A 17,906-nucleotide genomic window follows, 5' to 3' on the forward strand; every position below is an offset into this window, starting at 1 on the left:
GGGAGAGAATGAGACACATTGGCAGTCTTGCTTCACCACTCATGAAGCTTCCCTCCCCTATCATGGGGCCTGGGAGCTTGAATCCAGATCCTTGTGCACCAAAGTGCATGAAGTTTGAGTTTTTTTTAATGAGTAAACTGGAATGGAATGCAATATATTCGGATGCATCCTACTAATATTTTTAACTTTTATTTTGTGAAATAGTTGTTAAATAATACACACACACATATATACATACATATATATTTATATTTGCACACCCATGAGTTGTGACCCATATGTTGTGACATTAGAAAATGCATTCTTGTGATCCAGAAGGTGACGCAGTGATAAAGCTTTGGACTCTCAAACATGAGGTCCAGAGTTCGATCCCCAGCAGCACATGTGCCAGAGTGATATCTGGTTCTTTCTCTGTCCTCCCATCTTTCTCATAAATAAGTAAAATCTCTAAAAAAAAAAAAAAAAAAAGCATTCTTACTGTGGACTAAGGGCCCCAAAAGGTTTGTGTTAAGAAGAGAGGAATATCTCAAGATTCTCTCTATGCTCCAGGAGGACAAGAAACAATCTTCTCTTTAATGCATACAAATAATGCTTACTACATGAAGAACACATTGAAGAAAGAAGTAGGATGATGATTTCCTGAGCCATGATGTTTTCCATTCTGTGCCTGTTAATTATGTTCCAGTTGAAATATAATGTATATATAATGATCAGACTTATTAAGTTTTAAGAGTTGAATTTGTTATGTAAAACTTAAATTTCTTTCAAATTATAGAATATTTCCAAAACCTTAGAAAGTTGCTTTTTCTCTTCCCAGTCAATCCCCGGCCCCAAAGCAAATACTTTACTGATGTCCTTCAGCATAATTTTTTTTTGCCTTTTATAGAATTTAACCAAATGCAATATATACAGTATATACTTTTAACTTTTGATTTCTTTTTCCCAGCATGCTTTTGAGTTTCATCCATATTATTTTATCTTGGTGCTTTGGTGTCTCATGTGCTTTGGTGTCTTTCTTATAAACAATAAATAAATAAATAAATAAATAACTATTTTGCCAGATGGTGGTGCATCTAGTTAAGTGTGAACATTATAGTGTGCAAGGACCCATGTTCAAGCCCCCAATCCCCACCTGTAGGGGGAAAGCTTTATGAGTGGTAAAGCAAAGCTGCAGGTGCTTCTCTGTCTCTCTCCCTCTATGCCCCCCTCCCCTCTCAATTTCTGTTTCTATCAATAATAAATAAATACATTTTTTAAAGAAAAAACTGTTTTTTTAATTTATTTATTTGTTATTGGATAGAGATAGAGAGAAATTGAGAGAGAAGGAGGAGCTAGAGAGGAAAAGAGACAGAGAGATGCCTGCAGACCTGCTTCACCACTTGTGAAGCAACTCCTCTGCAGGTGGGGAGCCAGGGGCTTGAACTGGGATTCTAACCGGTCCTTGTGCTTTGCCCGCTGTGCTACCACCCAACTTCCAAAAAAAAAATTATTTTTAAAAAAGATAGAGGTGGTCCAGGAGGTGGCACAGTGGATAAAACATTGGACTCTCAAGCATAAGGTCCCAAGTTTAATTCCTTGCAGCACATGTACCAGAGTGATATCTGGTTCTTTCTCTTTCTCCTCCTTTCTCATTAATAAATAAAATCCTTATTTAAAAAAACCCTAAAAAAAAAAGAGAGAGAAAGCAAGCTAACCTTGCTCCAGGAAAAACAAAGCAACAAACAACAAAACAAGACCAATTTGAGAATTCATGTGACCAGCTATCAACCTGGACTTGACTCACAGTTGCCCAAACCGTGCCCTAGCTGAACACTAGAAGACTGCAGATTGCTTCTTTTCTTTCTTCTCCTTCTCTTTCTTCTTTTTCTCCCTCGTCTTCTTTACCTCCTCCTCTTCCACCTCCTCCTTTTTCTTTTTAAAATTTATTTATTAATGAAAAAAATGGGAGGAGAGAAAGAACCAGACATCACTCTGGCACATGTGCTGCCAGGATTGAACTCAGGGCCTCATGCTTGAGAGTCCAATGCTTTATCCACTGCACCACCTCCCAGACCACTGCAGACTTCTTTTTAATGGCATTTCATACCTTTATCTTATGAAGGCAGGTTCTTAACATTACTCTTTTTTATGTCAGGAGATTTTTTTACAGATTCTTTTTCTTCTAATCTGTTCCATAAAACAGGTCAAAGTGGATCATTAGAGGAGAGATTACTAGGAGTCTGAGTGCCCTGGTATTCCGATCTTGTTAGTATCAAGAACTTCTTTTAAGCATTGGACTGAGTCTTGTTCTGTGCTATTGCTATCCTTATTGCTGCAGGTCAGTGTGTACTTAAGGCATTGAGGATAAGTTTTAAAAAAATAGATGATTTTTGTCAACACACATTATTAATATTGTGTTTGTCAGCAGCAGCACAGTGACACACAGAGTAGCCTTCAGTGTCTTTTAATAATAGAGTAAAAGATTTAAACTCAAACTGCAGGAAACCATGTGTGGCAGCAGACACACACTAAGGAAACTAACGTTGGGCCAAAAAATACTCTGAGCTGACTTGATAGGATCTAAGAACTGTGGACTCAGAGGAGTGTCCTTTGCCTCCCCCATACTCCTGTGAGTCTCTTAACCCAGGAGTAGATGGATGAATGAAGAACATTGTCTTTACACATAGCTAGGGTGTCACAAAAGCTACAGACATGGATAAAGCAGCTGTGACAGCATGTGCTTTCAAGTGTGATATGAGGGTATTGTCTCACTATATAGGAAATTTTACTAAGGGCAATCATTTTTCTCTTCTGTGTAGACTTACAGTAGATGCCATGACCCCCCCCCCTTCTTTTTCTTTTTCTTTCTTTTTTTTTTTTCTTCTCTTTCTCCCTTTTAGGTCTTCTCTAGATTATCTGAGTAAATGCATTAACTGGTAAAGGGTTAATGAGCTGTCAACTCAAATCATTACACATCTGGATAGACTATGATTAAATTCTTATAAAAATTTTATTTCCCCAAGAGCATTTTCATCAAACATCTATATAACCCAGAAATGGTCAGGGGAGCCCAGTATGGCCACAGAAGTCATCAGAAACCATGGAAAGTATACTTTGTCCTCCCTTGTGAACAAAACAGTGTGCTGCCTCTACTCACTGAAACTCCTAGGAGCAGGCATGGAACATTAAAATCTCATTTACCTAACCTTCCCAGAAATTGCTTCTTGCTAAAGCCTCAGTTTCTATCTATTGCCCCTAGAGATATATGGGTAGTCAAAGTTCTTGAAAACCTGTCCAAATCTTTTAGGTTGACTGGAGGTATAGAAAAGCAGAGGTCATAAAACAGCTATGTAATAGATGCAAGACCAAGAAAACACCCTGTAGGCCATACAGAGTGAGCAAAGCAAAAGACTTCAGTGATCATATTAACCCACTTGACTCAGATTAGTACTCAATCTAAGTGGATTACTTCCTGAGACACGGGAATCTGTACTCCTGGCATCAGTCAATCAACTGGTGTTTATTAAGTGCCTGCTTTGAGCAAGGCTTTATCATGAGGAATACAAAGGAAGAATAAGATACTAACAATGTCATCTGTGAAGCTTGTCTTCTGACTAGAGTGGTATAAAAAAGATAGGTCACAGAATGAGAAAGCATAGTCTGTCTCATGAGGGCTGCAGTGTTTTTTCTGAGTGGCAACTAGCAGCCAGGGTTTCAAGACTGGCTGATTTCCCAGGGACTCGGAATTTGATTTGCATTTGAGGATTGGGTCCCATCTGAGCAGGTGAGAGGAGTGGGAAACATTTCAGGAGATGAGAATGCTGTCAAGACTGGGGAATATTAAAGACTGGTGTTTGGTGTGGTGCCAGGCCTATGTAAAAATATTGCCTGGCAGCAGCCACACAGGATCCACTTGGGGCTCAGAGAAGTTAGTACCTTGCTCCCAGTCATATAGCTGGTTTGAGGCCTAATATTTTCTTTTTCATGTTATTTTATTTTATTACTATTACTTTTTTTTTTTTTTGCCACCAGGGTTGTCACTGGGCTTTTACACAACAAATTTACCACTCCAGTTGACCTTTTCTGTTTTGTTTAGTTTTTTTTTTTCTTTCTTGTTTTGATAAATAAAGAAAAATTGAGAGGGAAGGGAAGGGGGTATAGAGAGGGAGAGATAAAGAGACTCCTGCCACACTGCTCATGAAACTTACCCTCTGCAGGTGGAGAATTGTGGATTTGGACCCACTCCCATTCTTGCATATAATAACATGTGCACTCTACCAGATGCCTGTGATTTTCTAAAAACCTAACTTAAGAAGAGCATGTCATTGAATTAGAGCAGAGAAGCCTGATAAAGAAATTAGAGGGAGATGATGTTAGACTGGAGACTTCCAGAGGGTTAAAGAATAGGAAAGCTATCAAGGGAGGGGATGTGATACAGAATTCTGGTGGTGGGAATTGTGTGGAGTTATACCCCTCTTATCCTATGGTTTTGTCAGTGTTTCTTTTTTATAAATAAAAATTTTTTAAAATTCTTCTGACTGTTAACCTCACTCTATCTGATTTTACTGGAGCTCAGCTTCCTACTCTGAAAAATAAGATATACCAACCTCACTAGGTTATTTGGATTACACTGTAGTGTTTAGTATACCATCTGTCATATAGTAAGCACACCTAGTAAATAGACATTTAAAACATTTCCATGAGGAATCTGCCCTCAAGACAGTAGTCTTTTTGAAAAAACATCCCTTCAGTGAAATGGTATTGGAGTTCAAAAGAGGGGAAAAAATATATTCCAAGCGGAAGATGGATTTCAGTTTAGAAAAAAAAAAAACTGAGATCAGAGATCACAAATTTTTCATCAGGGGGATGGCATAGCAGAAGTCTTTTTTGGACAGTGGAACTAAAGTGTTGGTGTAAGATGATAAATGTATGAATTGGATAGAGATAGACAGGATGCAGGAAGGGAGTTACTAGAAGGATGTAAAGATTTGAAAGGCACTCTGACCCCTCATATTCTGCACTCGAGTGTGTGCATGTGCACACACACACACATTTGCTAAGCCCTATGGTCAGCATTACTTATATTCATCAAGATTATGGACTAGCTGGAAGGGTTTAAAGGTTCAAAGGCAGCATGGATAGGACAGCATTGTCTCCAGAGAAAGAAGGGCCCCTGCATGTGCCTTCCAATCACCTGCTTTTGTCTCATTTCCATTTGTTCTTCCTTTCCTACTGAATTTAATGTCTTGCTATCTTCTGCCGCTAGTTAAGCTGTAACTGCTATTCTTTCACTGCAGCCAGGCACCTGCCAGAGCCTGTTGGCTCTGAACCCAGAGTCCAGATTGCCAGGCACTCTGTCTCTAAGCTTCTTGTCAAATGCTGGAAGGGGGAGGCATGTCACATGCTTTTTTCTCCCCAATAGTAACAGCTTCCAGTGTAATCATGAGGAGAAGGAAAGGCTGCATCAAGATACTTGCTTATGGAATAAAGTAGCAATCAGACAGATGGGTCTTACTCTATCCATGAATTCTTCTCTGGCATTTCTTCTGCAGGGATTTAGATCCCTGAGTCCTTTGGGAGAAATGAGGAATATTGCCATAAAGTTTCAGAATGGCACTATTGAAGAGGACTTTAGGGATTGCTTGTAGTCTAATGATTTTCAGAATTTTTTTATCAGAATTCTATCTTTAAATCAGACCTTACATTGAATTACAGTATGCTAAATAGGAGAAGGAAGAACTACTTATTGAAGCAGGAACAGGAGGCTCCAAGTCCTACTAGATAGGCTGCTTTTTTACCTCCTTCTCAAGGCAGCTTGAGAAGTAGAGGTAGAAAACCTTAAAGCTCTGATTGCAACCTGAAATCCACTTACCCCATCTCATTTAACTTTTGTGCATCCAGGTTCAGTGGTGGGAAGTGGCTTTTTCTAGGCTACTTGACTTCTTGGTTCATACTTTTTGAAGGACTATTGCTTCTTTCTTACATTTTTATTGTTAAAAAAATCAAATTCTTTATGAAATCTGAATTTTCCCCAGTAAGACTTATGCTTTGAATATTGGGTTCTTATAAATGTTATTTCCATAAGGTAGAGTTTTGCTGCAAAAATTCTAGTCTGCATCTGAGACCTATTATAGAATTTTTTAAGATGGTGGGGGGTGATGACTGGCAGTGTCAGCTCTGTTCTGCCCTCCCCCAAGTTTTGAGTTATGTAAATTATTGCTCTTGCAACACTCATGATTTCCTAATGTTAAATGTTGAGTTTTATAATGGTACTCTCAGATAAACTCCCAAATAGAAAAGGATTCTCTTTCCTCTCAACACTTGTCAAATGCTTACAAAGTAGCACTATTTATAGCACACATTCAAATAATTTCATTTTGTTCTAGTGAGTACTCTTCTTTCTAACCGCTTTGTATTGTCAATTATTATCAGCCATTGAACTTGGAAGCAAGAAAATGACACAGACACACACACACACACACACACACACACACACATCTTGGGGGTTGGAATACCAGCCATCTTCAACTGCACATCAGTCTTATTGACCTAGTCAACTCTACCCTAGAACCCATCCACTCTTTCCTCCAAGCCTTGAGACTGTGGTGGTTGGCTCACATTCCTTTTCCTCCCACAGCAGTGTTGTGACTTGGGCTATCACGCTAGCCTGAACCGGGCACTACGCACCTTCCTTTCTGCTGAGTTGAATCTAGAGCAATCAAAGCATGAAGGTCTGGATGCCATTGAGAATGCTGTAGAAAATCTGGATGCCACCAGTGACAAGCAGCGCCTCATGGAGATGTACAACAGTGTCTTCTGCCCACCTATGAAGTTTGAGTTCCAGCCCCACATGGGAGACATGGTAAGGACTTCTTCCCATTCCTGTGCTCCACGACTAGTTTGAGCTAACTTGTATCTAACTTCACTACAGAGACCACACTATTGTAGAGAGAGGGATCGAAGACTGGCTTCTTATCTGGTGGGTGATGCCTATTCACTAATACTAAGTACATATTAGAGTCCTCAGGAAATTTATATCTGGAGGATCGAGAAATATGCATGTAGGGGGGGCGGGTGGTGGCGTACCTGGTTTGGTGCACATGTTACAGTATACAAGGACCCAGGTTTGAGCCCTGTTCCCCACCTGCAGGGGGAAAGTTTCACAAGTGATGAGGCAGAGCTGCAGGTGTCTCTTTGTCTCTCTCCCTCTATCACTTCCTTCTCTCTCAATTTCTGGCTATCTCTATCCACAATAAATAAATAAGTAAATAAAGATAATAAAAGTATTTTTTAAAATAAAGAAATATGCATAGGGAGAGGAACTCAAATGGACCAGCAGGAGCAAAGAATGTGGAAAATGGCAGATGTGTTCTAAAAACTAATAGTATGGGGACATAGTCTGAAGATGTGAGTGGGAAATCTAGAGGAGAGATGCAACTCTGAGTAGTGATGCTGCATGAATTGAGGGCTGAGGTGAAAGCAAATACTAAAGACTTTTGATGGGGAGGGAGGGACAAACAATATGTTTTTTTTTTTTATTTTGTTATTTGGCAGAGTTCTAAAGGACCTTATTTTTTTGAGTTTAGAAGATTGTGATAGAAAAGTTCTGTTTGTTTATTGAACAAAAAGATTGGGTACCTATAGAAAGAGCAGGAGCTAACGTGTGCTCCTAACAGACTAGTGCTGGTTACCCAGGCAGAGAAACATGAATATGGTGACCCTATTTTGGACTCTGCATCTTCAGTGACTAAACCAAGCTACTCTGAATTTTTTGGTTTCACTTCTGGTGGTTGCACATACGAATCAGTGTGGGTAGGAGCCACGATTTAGCCTACTGTCTGAATCAAGAGAGATGTATTATTGACTTCTATAATAGCAAAGTTTAGCATGGCTCTTCAGATGTGGTTGGATTTAAATGTGGGAATTTTATCGAGTCAGTTCTTCTGTCTGTGCCACATCCTCCATATCAACTCCATTCTTCAGGCTCTTATCTTATGGAAGCAAGTCACTGTATTCTCAGCCTTGTCTACTCACATGTTGAAACCCATCAGAAAGAGTGCCTGTGTTCTCCTACAATTCCCCACAAATGCCTCATTGTGTCCTCTTGGTTCTGACTAGGTGATGCTTATCCTGGAGCCAGTTGCTGTGATTAGGTATCATGTGCCAATCAGTCAGCTCATTGGCACATGCTTCTTTCTCCTGAGTGAGGGTCAATTCCCTCCAAATGGACTGAGTCATGGACTGGAGGATTTCCTCCAGAGGATAGTCAGATCCTAGTTACCAAAAGGAGGAAGAATGGGTGCTGGGTAACCAGAACAACAATGTCCTCTCGCTAAGGTTGGTACTCCCATTAGGATTAACATCTAGATTCTTTAAAAACCTCGTTCCAGTATAACAACTATTGAAGTGTAGCTAGAGGATTTTCTGTTATCAGTAGACCACTATGGAGAATGGGACAATTCTAGCCTAAAGACAGAAATGTAGACATGATTTTTTTTCTCTTTCTTCTTTCTTGGGGAAAACCAAAGCATTTAGAGTTTGTTTCCTTTGCTATAACTTAGTAAATGTCAGCATTTGAACAGATGGGGAAATGAGATGGCAGCATGTGTAATTAGAGTAAGGGAAAAGGGTCACCAAGCCCCAGGAAGCCCCATTCCTCACCTGCCCTGGCTTCTGGTCAAATTTGCCTTCCAAGCCCTTTCTCCAGCTGCTACTGAGATTCCTTCCAATGATCAGTGAGACTTGGGAATCAGCTGAGTGATCCATTTTCTGGTGTTGACTGAGTTGCCATCTGAGCCAAACAGCTTGTCTTCATAAAGGGGAAATCCAAATGCTGGGGCCTCTGCCCCTCCTAGCCCTGTCGGAGTCTCATTTCCATACTCCAGAGCACAGCTGGAATGCATTACCTCACACCCTCATGGAGGACCACTGCCAAAGCATGCATCAGCAACTCTATTGCTTCTTAAAGGAACAGGCATAGATGTGGTTTCTTCTCCAGGATAACTTCCTACTAGGTTTGGATTACTTTAAAAACCAATCATTCCCTCTTCTACCTAAACTTTTCCTTTTTGTGATATAGTTGATCAGTGACTAAGCCAGACAGGGTTTAGCGCCACTCTTAGATCTTGTAAAAGGATGGAGTTGAGAGGGTGAATCTTCCTTGGTTTCTGCAGCCAGTCTGCCTCCAGTGTGTGTTGTTTCTAGACTGTAGAAGCAACAAGAGGGAAGTGCCTGAAGTCTCTGAACTGGGGACAAAAGTTCAGGTGGCATTCTGACCAGAAGCCCTCATATTGACCAAAGCCGTACATTGATATTCTAGAGTGCTTACCACATGAATTGATGTTAGGTCCTCTACTATGTATGCAGTAGGAGGAGGTCCTTGGCTCTTTTCTTGGTGCCCCCAGAGTTCTTGTGGGCCTGAGGATGCCTGACCAGTGACATCAGGCAGCCAGAGAGTTTCACTCTTGGCACTAACTCAACCTGGCCACTTTCTCTATTGTGTCTACTTATCCAAGAGCTGGAGTGAAGTCAGCTCTCTTCAGATCTGAGAGATGATGGCTCAGACCAGCTGGCTCACATCAGCCTCTCAGCTGGGGTCAAGTCTGTTGGAAATCAGGGTGCCAGGCAGTGATCTGGGTTTGAGCTCCCGCTCCCCACCTGCAGGGGGAACACTTCATAAGTGGCGAAGCAGGTCTCCAGGTGTCTGTCTTTCTCTCCTTCTCTCTACCTTCCCACCCCTCTCAGTTTCTCTCCGTCAAATAAAAAAGGAAAGGAAAAAAAAAAAGGTGCCAGAATCTGTGGATTCCTAGTGCCGGCACTGAGCCCCAAGCAACTGGAGGCAAAAATAAATAAATAAATAAATAAATAGAAAGAAAGAAAGAAACTTAAAAGCCAGTTGAAGGAAAGATCAAGTCTCAGCCTTCTCCATTTGAAGAGAGATTTTTGTTTTTTCAAGCAAGAAAATGGTCTGTGGACATGAGAATGTGCCCACTCATTTCTGGGGAAGAGGAAACCAGTACTGTACACATCTCTCTTCATACAAGAGGCTGAAGGACACATGGTGGCAAGGTGACAGGAGCTGCCTTCACGTGGATTCTGCCTCTAAATCTGCCAAACTTCTGTTACTCATCTGTCATCCTGGGGACTGTGGGTGACCTCATGTCCATGCCACAGTCATGCTCTCATCAGGCCACAGTAGATCAGCCATCCCTTCACACAGGAGTTATTGACATGGATCCTTGGGTAAAGTGAGCCTCTTATATGTAGCTCTTGTAAAGAACTGGAGTAAAATTATGGCTTTTTGAAAATACCAGACTCTACTACATCCCTTGCCCTTTTGGGCCCTCTGGACTTTTTGCTTGTGGACTTAATCCTGGCTTCACGCTTTCTCTCATTGAGTCAGAGCTTTTCATGCATGGCCCAGATTTATAAACACTTGCCTACTGCCAACAGCAGCAAGTTAGCCTCCTGACCCACTTCTGTCCTGCTTTCATGAAGAGGGATGAGGGAGGGGCCAACGGTTGCTTGGACCTCTAGCAGGAAATGCTCACTGAGCCAAAGTATAGTGTATCTGGTGCCAGGGCTGCCCAAGGCATTCACTATTTCCTTGACTCCTACTTCTGTGGAGCCACAGCCTCTCTAGATCTGCCACTGCCAAGCACCAGCCTATACATGAACTCCAAAGAGAGAAACTTGGTCTTTTCAAATGCTTCCAATTCCTCGTTCCTCTCATGTACTATCAAGTCTGGAAAGAGCTTCATGTACTTTGACTTCAGATCCAGAAACTGGGAGCATTACAACTTGAATATGAGTAGTTCTATTAAAAGTAATGGGACACTGAGACTGCCAAAAGGACTGTATCCTCTTCCTGACCTGTTATTGGTTTCTTTTGGCAGGCTTCCCAGCTCTGTACCCAGCAGCCAGTCCAGAGTGAGCTGGTACAAAGGTGCCAACAACTGCAGTCTCGCTTATCCACCCTGAAAATTGAGAATGAAGAGGTAAGTTTCTTCCTAAGGAAGCTTAGAGCCACCCTTTGAGTTTCCCTGGTAAGGTTCTTATGAAGGAAGCTTAGAGCCACCCTTTGAATTTCCCTACTCAGTCTTTCTGCTATCCATCTGGGAGCAGGTGGAAGGAGCATGCTGAGAATGTCCAGGCTGCTACAAACATTTTCTAGGCAAATGTAGGCTTGGATTTTCCCCCCTCTGCTACATCCTGCCCTTGAACTCCAGGAAGTTGCTCTTGGACTGCCAAAGGTTGAGCTCTATTTTGAGATTTTAAAAAATGCTTTTTCCCCCCTTTGCACATTTAATCAAAATGGTACTTGGCAGCTGTGTGAACAATATTGTATCTCTGAAATCATTCCTCTAAAACTTGGCTTTTTCCAGCATTTTCAAACAGAATCCTTTTGATTTTGACACTTCAGATATCTCCAGCCTCTTAGAGATGAGTGATATTTCTTTGGATTCATTGTATTTGTTTCAACAACCAATTCAAAAAAAGCCATTATGATTGGTTATCTAACTTCTTTCTTTTGAGCTCACATGACTTCTTACCTGACATCTCAAGAAACCTTACCTTTACCAAGCAAATCAGGAAAAATCAGGATCACTTGGTTTGCAAATGGAAAGACAAACTTGATAATTTTTGAAGGTTACTAGCAGTCTGGGATACTGCAGGACCTAGACAGTGTGTGTGTGTGTGTGTGTGTGTGTGTGTGTGTGTGTGTGTGTGTGTGTGTGTGTGTGTGTGTGTTTAGACAAGGGGAAGTTCATCACTGGTACTTCACTACTCCAGGCTGACTTTTTCAGACAGGCAGAGAGAAAGAGATCACATCACCGAAGCTTCCTTCAGTGTGACAGGAGACAGAGAAACTGGGCTGTGCCCATGAGAAAGCAAATGCACTATCTTGCAAGCTACATTTTATTTTTTTATTATACTAATGCTTTTTGTTGTGTCAGGGCCTCCCAAGGCCATCTTTTTCATTCTTAGTTTAGAGAAAAGATAGGAAAAGACAGAGAGATGCCACTTCCCTTCATGGATCACTTCCAATACTCATGCTGTCTATGGTGCTCTCATGTGATTCCAGGTCTCAAACCCAGAGTCTGTGCACATTAAGGCATATGCTTTACCTAGTGAATTCCTTCTTAGCTCAGATAAGATATTTTGACCAGCTCTTTGTATGATGGGATTGGTTTAAATTTGTTTCCTTCCATTAGTTCTTCCGTTATAGTCAAGAGCTAATATTAAAATTTAAAGGTGGGTTTTAATAAAAAAGATCTTGGTCAAATGCATACTACAAAGGTGCTGGCAGTTTTTAGGTCCTCAGTGGAGAGGGTAACACTGTATAACAGAGTCTTGTTCATGTGAAGCATTATTGTCCCTTCTGATACCAACAACTCCTCCCACCCCCGTCTTCAGTCCACTCCTCTCTCACTTCTCTATCCCCTGCTGTTTTGCTTTTTTCTCTCATGCATTATGTTGACCCTTGTTGTGACAGGTAAAGAAGACAATGGAAGCCACTCTTCAAACCATCCAGGACATTGTGACTGTGGAGGATTTTGATGTGTCTGACTGCTTCCAGTATAGCAACTCTATGGAGTCTGTCAAGTCCACAGTCTCAGAAACTTTCATGAGCAAGCCAAGCATTGCCAAGAGGAGAGCCAACCAGCAAGAGACAGAACAGTTCTATTTTACGGTGAGGGAGCTCAGTGGCCTCTAACACACACCAGTAGACATTGTGACACTTAGACCCAGAGCCCTTGTCAAGTACCTATAGAGTAGTCTCTACATGTCATAGATTGCAGCTGGATATATCTGAAGATTATTCCTAATTTAAAAACATGAATATGTATAAATTGTGTGTGGGTGGGGGGAGCTATCAAGTACATTTGCTTTTATTTATTAATTTTTAAGAATTTTTAAACCAGCTAATAGACCTTTGTTTGAAATTTTCCTTCTCAGTTACAAATGGATCTTGACAGGGGAAATTTCTCTTTGATTCTTTTTTTTTCTCTCTCTTTTCTTTTTAGTGATTAAATAATGATCAGCAAGATTGTGAGATAAGAGGGGTAAAATTCCGTATATTTCCTATCGCCAGATATCCTTTAACTTAAGATCCAGTGAAAACTGGTGGCTTGTCCAAAGTCTTCAACAAGAGCTGAAACCAGAACTCTGGTCACAGTCATTTTATCTCTATCCTGCTGAAGAAGCTAAATTGAAGGGCAGATTCCAAACCAGCTCAGCCAACATCTTTTCTTCATAGTATTTTTTTTTTATTCTCGTTGTGATTGTTAAAATTAGATTTTTAAAAAATGATATGAAGATTTCAGAAAGATAAAAGTCAAGCACCTCATGTCAGATCCTCATTTCACCTCCTTTCTGCCAGTGATAAAACCAACTTCTGTGTCCTTTAACAACAGACATTAAGTGAATAGACACCTGTTTGTGTATCATTTAATACAATTGGAATGGCATTAAAATTATAAGGAAGTAGTTTTACTGACCTCTATATAAATAGAGGTAAGTATACCACTCAAACTGCTCTACACATTGCTTTTCACTTAATATTTTTTGGATACTATTTTTATAATAGTGAAAAAAAATTAGAAGACCTGCCTCTTTTTTTTAAAGATTCCACAAGATTCCATTATTTGAAAGGAGATGTCGTCATTTATTTAACCAGTCCCTTGCTCATGGACAATAATGTTCACTGTTTAGCCAAGGATTATCAAAGTCTTATAAAAATGACTGTTCTGTGTATTTTACCTTGTAGAGAGACAGTGTAGGGGAGGGGTACAGGGTTCCAGCTGATAAACAAAGGTAGGCCATCTGCATTGTTGGTGGTAGACCTAGGTAAAATAATAGGGGAGGAGCTAGTGTACTGGCCACTGCTGTGCTAAATACTAGATTTGAAACTGCTAGTTCCAGGTCTTTTTTGTATCTTAGTATTCTGCAGGCACTCAGTAAGTGTGTGGTAAGCGGGTACAAATGAATTAATAGCTCTGTCCTGTCAATTAAAGGAGATCGGGAAGAGACTTGCTCCTTTTTAACTCTACTATATATTCTGTCTGACAGCTGTTTCCTGGTTTAAAAAATTGACTTGGAAGAGGGAAAAATGCCCTGATGGGGGGAAAGAGCCACAGAAATGACATCTGTGTGTCTTTGTGCACAGGGCTAACTCAGCAGAGCTCACTGCTCCCCCACCCATGGTGGCTGCTTATGATAGCCTTGGATTCACATAGATTAAATCCAAAGTATTAGCAAGATCCCAAGAGTTATATGTACCCATAGTAAGAATGCATTTAAAAGGAAGAGGCTTTGAAAATTAAATTTGAAATTTGTTGTACTTCATACTATTTTTCAAAGATCAGCAACCTACTTTGATTCAATGTTACTAAAAGTAATGAAGTTTAGAAAAGGACTATTTTCAGCTCAGTTGACTAGGTGACTGAGGCATAATGGACAGTCTCTTTAATAAGAGAGAACAAAGCCCTGCTCCTCCATTTCTGATCTCCTATTTGTTTGTGTGTGTGTGTGTGTGTGTGTGTGTGTGTGTGTGTGTTTGTCTTGAAACTCTAGATTGTATGTGGTGCCCAAGGCAAGGTTTGTGTTCTACTGCTGAGCCACCTCTTGGCCCACTTTTGAGTCTCCTGCTAGTGACTGGACTCTGCTAATAATAAAAGCATAGTCATACTTGTTAACCCTATTTCTTTGGCAACCATGTGATAAAGATATGTCCATATTTCAGGTGGGAGAACTAAGACTATGTTTGAGTGGGCTAGGCAATTAAAACTCTAACGGTCAGCCCAGACTTAAAAGAATTCCTCTCTTGCCGTATGCTTTTTTGGTTCCTTTCTCTGTGTGTCTGATGAGTAGTGTCTGCGGCCTTCTGATGCAACAATGCCTGAAAAGGCCAGACTAAAAGATAGCTTTACTTCCCTACAGATGAGTGCTGATTTCTCATCAGGGTAGGGAAGTGATATATAACAGGCCTGTGGACTGTAGCATGTTTTTACCTTCCCCTCCCCTTCTCACCTAAATGGAAAACTTCCAGTCATTGTTTCCATCTCCATATTAGGGATGCAGGTCATACGTCAACACTTTTTTTTTAATCCTTCAGGATTTAATGAAACCCAAAAAGGCAATCCATTATACCTCTTTATCCACTTGTTATTTATTTTAATGGTTCACCAAGTGACAGCCACAGTTAACTCGTGAACTATGAACATGAATGAAAAAATGGTCTCTGGAATTACAAGTAGAAACATGAGAGGAAGAAATTTGCATCCCTCTTCTTTCAGAATTTTGACTGGCATTAAAAAAGATTAAATTAAAAAAAATAAAACTTAAGATCCAGTGAAAACGGGTGGCTTGTCCAAAGTCTTCAACAAGAGCTGAAACCAGAACTCTGGTCACAGTCATTTTATCTCTATCCTGCTGAAGAAGCTAAATTGAAGGGTGGATTCCTAATCAGCTCAGCCAACATCTTTTCTTTGTAGTATTTTTTGACATAGGGAGTGTTAGGGGTGCAGAGCAGAAAGAATGCCATGATCTCTTGACGCAGGGATGAGGTCCTCTGGAGAAAGACTATCTTAAGTTATAAGTCTCTGTGACAAGCTTTGTGAGAAGTGCTGCCATGGAGATGTGCAGAGGTGAATCTGGGGTATGCCAAGGAGTTCATACCAAAGAAAATGGGGTTATTTTTTGTTTCTGTTTTTTAATGAAACAGAAAAACATCTTATCGTAAACTATTTATACTGTACAGAAAGTTAGAGTAGAAGTGATTCAAAAAACTTTGACCTTTACTTCCTACCATTATCCTAAACAATATTGTCTGTAAAACATAGGTTTGCTGTCTCATTCTGCAATCTCTTTAATGTATTAAAAGAAAAACTATTACAATGTTCAGGATTTTAATCACTTCTACCCTTTCCCACATACACATACACACATGTGCCTCACATATCATCAGTGATTCACCACAGATCACACTCAGGGAATCTGCCATTTTGTCTCTTTTTTAGACATGGGAGATGATACTTGATCCAGCAGATGAACACTGCAACGAGAGAGGAGCAAGGTACCTAAGGTTTCCACAGATGGCTATAGAGAAGCTAGGAAAGATACAGTTAAGGAACCCAGCCAGAGGCCTGGGTTACAGCCCTGATACTGCAGTTTCCTGACTTAATGCAGTCAGCTGTTTATTTGACATTCCTATCCCCAAGATCATCATCTCACCTGTTGAGGAAATAATAATTCCCCCAGTGTATTGCACAAAGTCATTGTGGAAGAAAAGTGAGAGAAGATGTATTCAAGTGCTCTAGAAACCTTTTTTTTTTTTTTTTGCCTCCAGGGTTATTGCGGGGACTCAGTGCCTACACTATGAATCCACTGCTCCTGGAGGAGCCCTTGTTGTTTATCATTGTTGTTATTGTTGTTATTGTTGTTACTATTGCTTTCCTTGTTGTTGGACAGGACAGAGAGAAATAGAGAAGGAGAAGAGGGAGAGAAAGATAGACACCTGCAGACCTGCTTCACCACTTCTGCAACCCCTCTATAGATGGGGAATTAGGGACTCGAACCAGGATCCTTTTTTTTTTTTTAAAGGAGACATAAACAAAAACTGTAGGATAGGAGAGGTACAACTCCACACAATTTCCACCACCAGATCTCTATATCCCATCCCCTCCACTGATAGCTTTCCTATTCTTTATCCCTCTGGGAGTATGGGCCCAAGGTCATTGTGGGTTGCAGAAGGTGGAAGGTCTGGCTTCTGTAATTGCTTCCCCACTGAACATGGGCATTGACTGGTCGATCCATACTCCCAGCCTGCCTCTCTCTTTCCCTAGTAGGGTGGGTGTGTGGGGAAGTGGAGCTCCAGGACATACTGCTGGGGTCGTCTGTCCAGCGAAGTCTGGTTGGCATCATGCTGGCATCCGGAACCTGGTGGCTGAAAAGAGAGTTAACATACAAAGCCAAACAAATTGTTGAACAATTATGGACCTAAAGGCTGGAATAGTGCAGATGAAGTGTTGGGGGGTACTCACTGCAGACTGTTGTGTACTTTGCATTCAGGTATGTATTTTGCCCTAGTTTATGGATACATGTGAACATATGCTCTATCTCATAGGACCTGGTCTATATCTAGGTTTTGGGACTTTGTTAGGAAGTGAACCACCAGGAATGGAATTAGAGAGTACTATGAAAGGAAAGGTCTCACCCGAGTAATGAAGTTGAAGGGTTGTCATTCCACACCTGAAGTCTCTGGACACAGTCTGAAGTGAAGTATGCTGAGGTGGCACTCATTGCATTGATTAGGTTGTGATCAGCGGGTGCAATATTATTTGATATGAATTGAGAGAAGCATGCAGGAAAGTGCTCCCCACCCTAAGGTTCCAGGACTGGGGGAAATATAGGCTCTATAGTGGAAATGTGAGGTTCCTGCTGTCTTAGAGTTCAAGAAGATAATGGATAGTTATTGTTATCATGAAATTATTTGGTAATTGGGTTAACTTTGAAAAGTCCCTTTGTTAGGATTTGCTGTACAATATCCAACATCTTATATGTAGCTGTGCCACTGGTTGCTTCTGTTCTCCCTGGTCTAGGCTTTTGAGAGAGTCAACATATCAAAGACTCAGCCTATATATTAAAAAGACACCGTCTGTGTTTTAAAAAGTTCGAGACATACAATTTTTCCCCTCATATTAATTAGTGATTTATATGACTACAGTTTAATAGGAGTGTACAAAGACACCATTCCCACCACCAAAAGACTGTATCCCCTCCCACCCACCCACCCCCACACCGTACCGCCCCGGGAAGCCGAATGTCCACTCTCCCCCTCACCACAGGGTTTTTACTTTGGTGCCCTACTCTAGATTTAGTCAGATCCTGCTTTTAGTTTCCCTTTCTGTTCTTCTTTCTCAACT

General features: G+C 40.8%; 1 protein-coding gene across 13 annotated transcripts in view; it reads left to right on the plus strand.

Moving 5' to 3' along the window:
- SRGAP2 (SLIT-ROBO Rho GTPase activating protein 2) overlaps window positions 1-17,906 on the plus strand; it is a 290,047-nt gene that overhangs the window by 223,430 nt on the left and 48,711 nt on the right. For 10 of the 13 annotated variants that reach the window (XM_060178745.1, XM_007523113.3, XM_060178755.1 and 7 more), the window contains 3 exons: window positions 6,617-6,841; window positions 10,875-10,976; window positions 12,476-12,673. In XM_060178745.1, coding sequence (XP_060034728.1) covers window positions 6,617-6,841; window positions 10,875-10,976; window positions 12,476-12,673 — 525 coding nt within the window. The remainder of the gene's footprint in view (window positions 1-6,616; window positions 6,842-10,874; window positions 10,977-12,475; window positions 12,674-17,906) is intronic. The other 3 variants (XM_060178749.1, XM_060178757.1, XM_060178746.1) reach the window with 1 other exon arrangement.

Source organism: Erinaceus europaeus, chromosome 19 (assembly GCF_950295315.1).
Source record: "Erinaceus europaeus chromosome 19, mEriEur2.1, whole genome shotgun sequence".
Taxonomy (NCBI): domain Eukaryota; kingdom Metazoa; phylum Chordata; class Mammalia; order Eulipotyphla; family Erinaceidae; genus Erinaceus; species Erinaceus europaeus.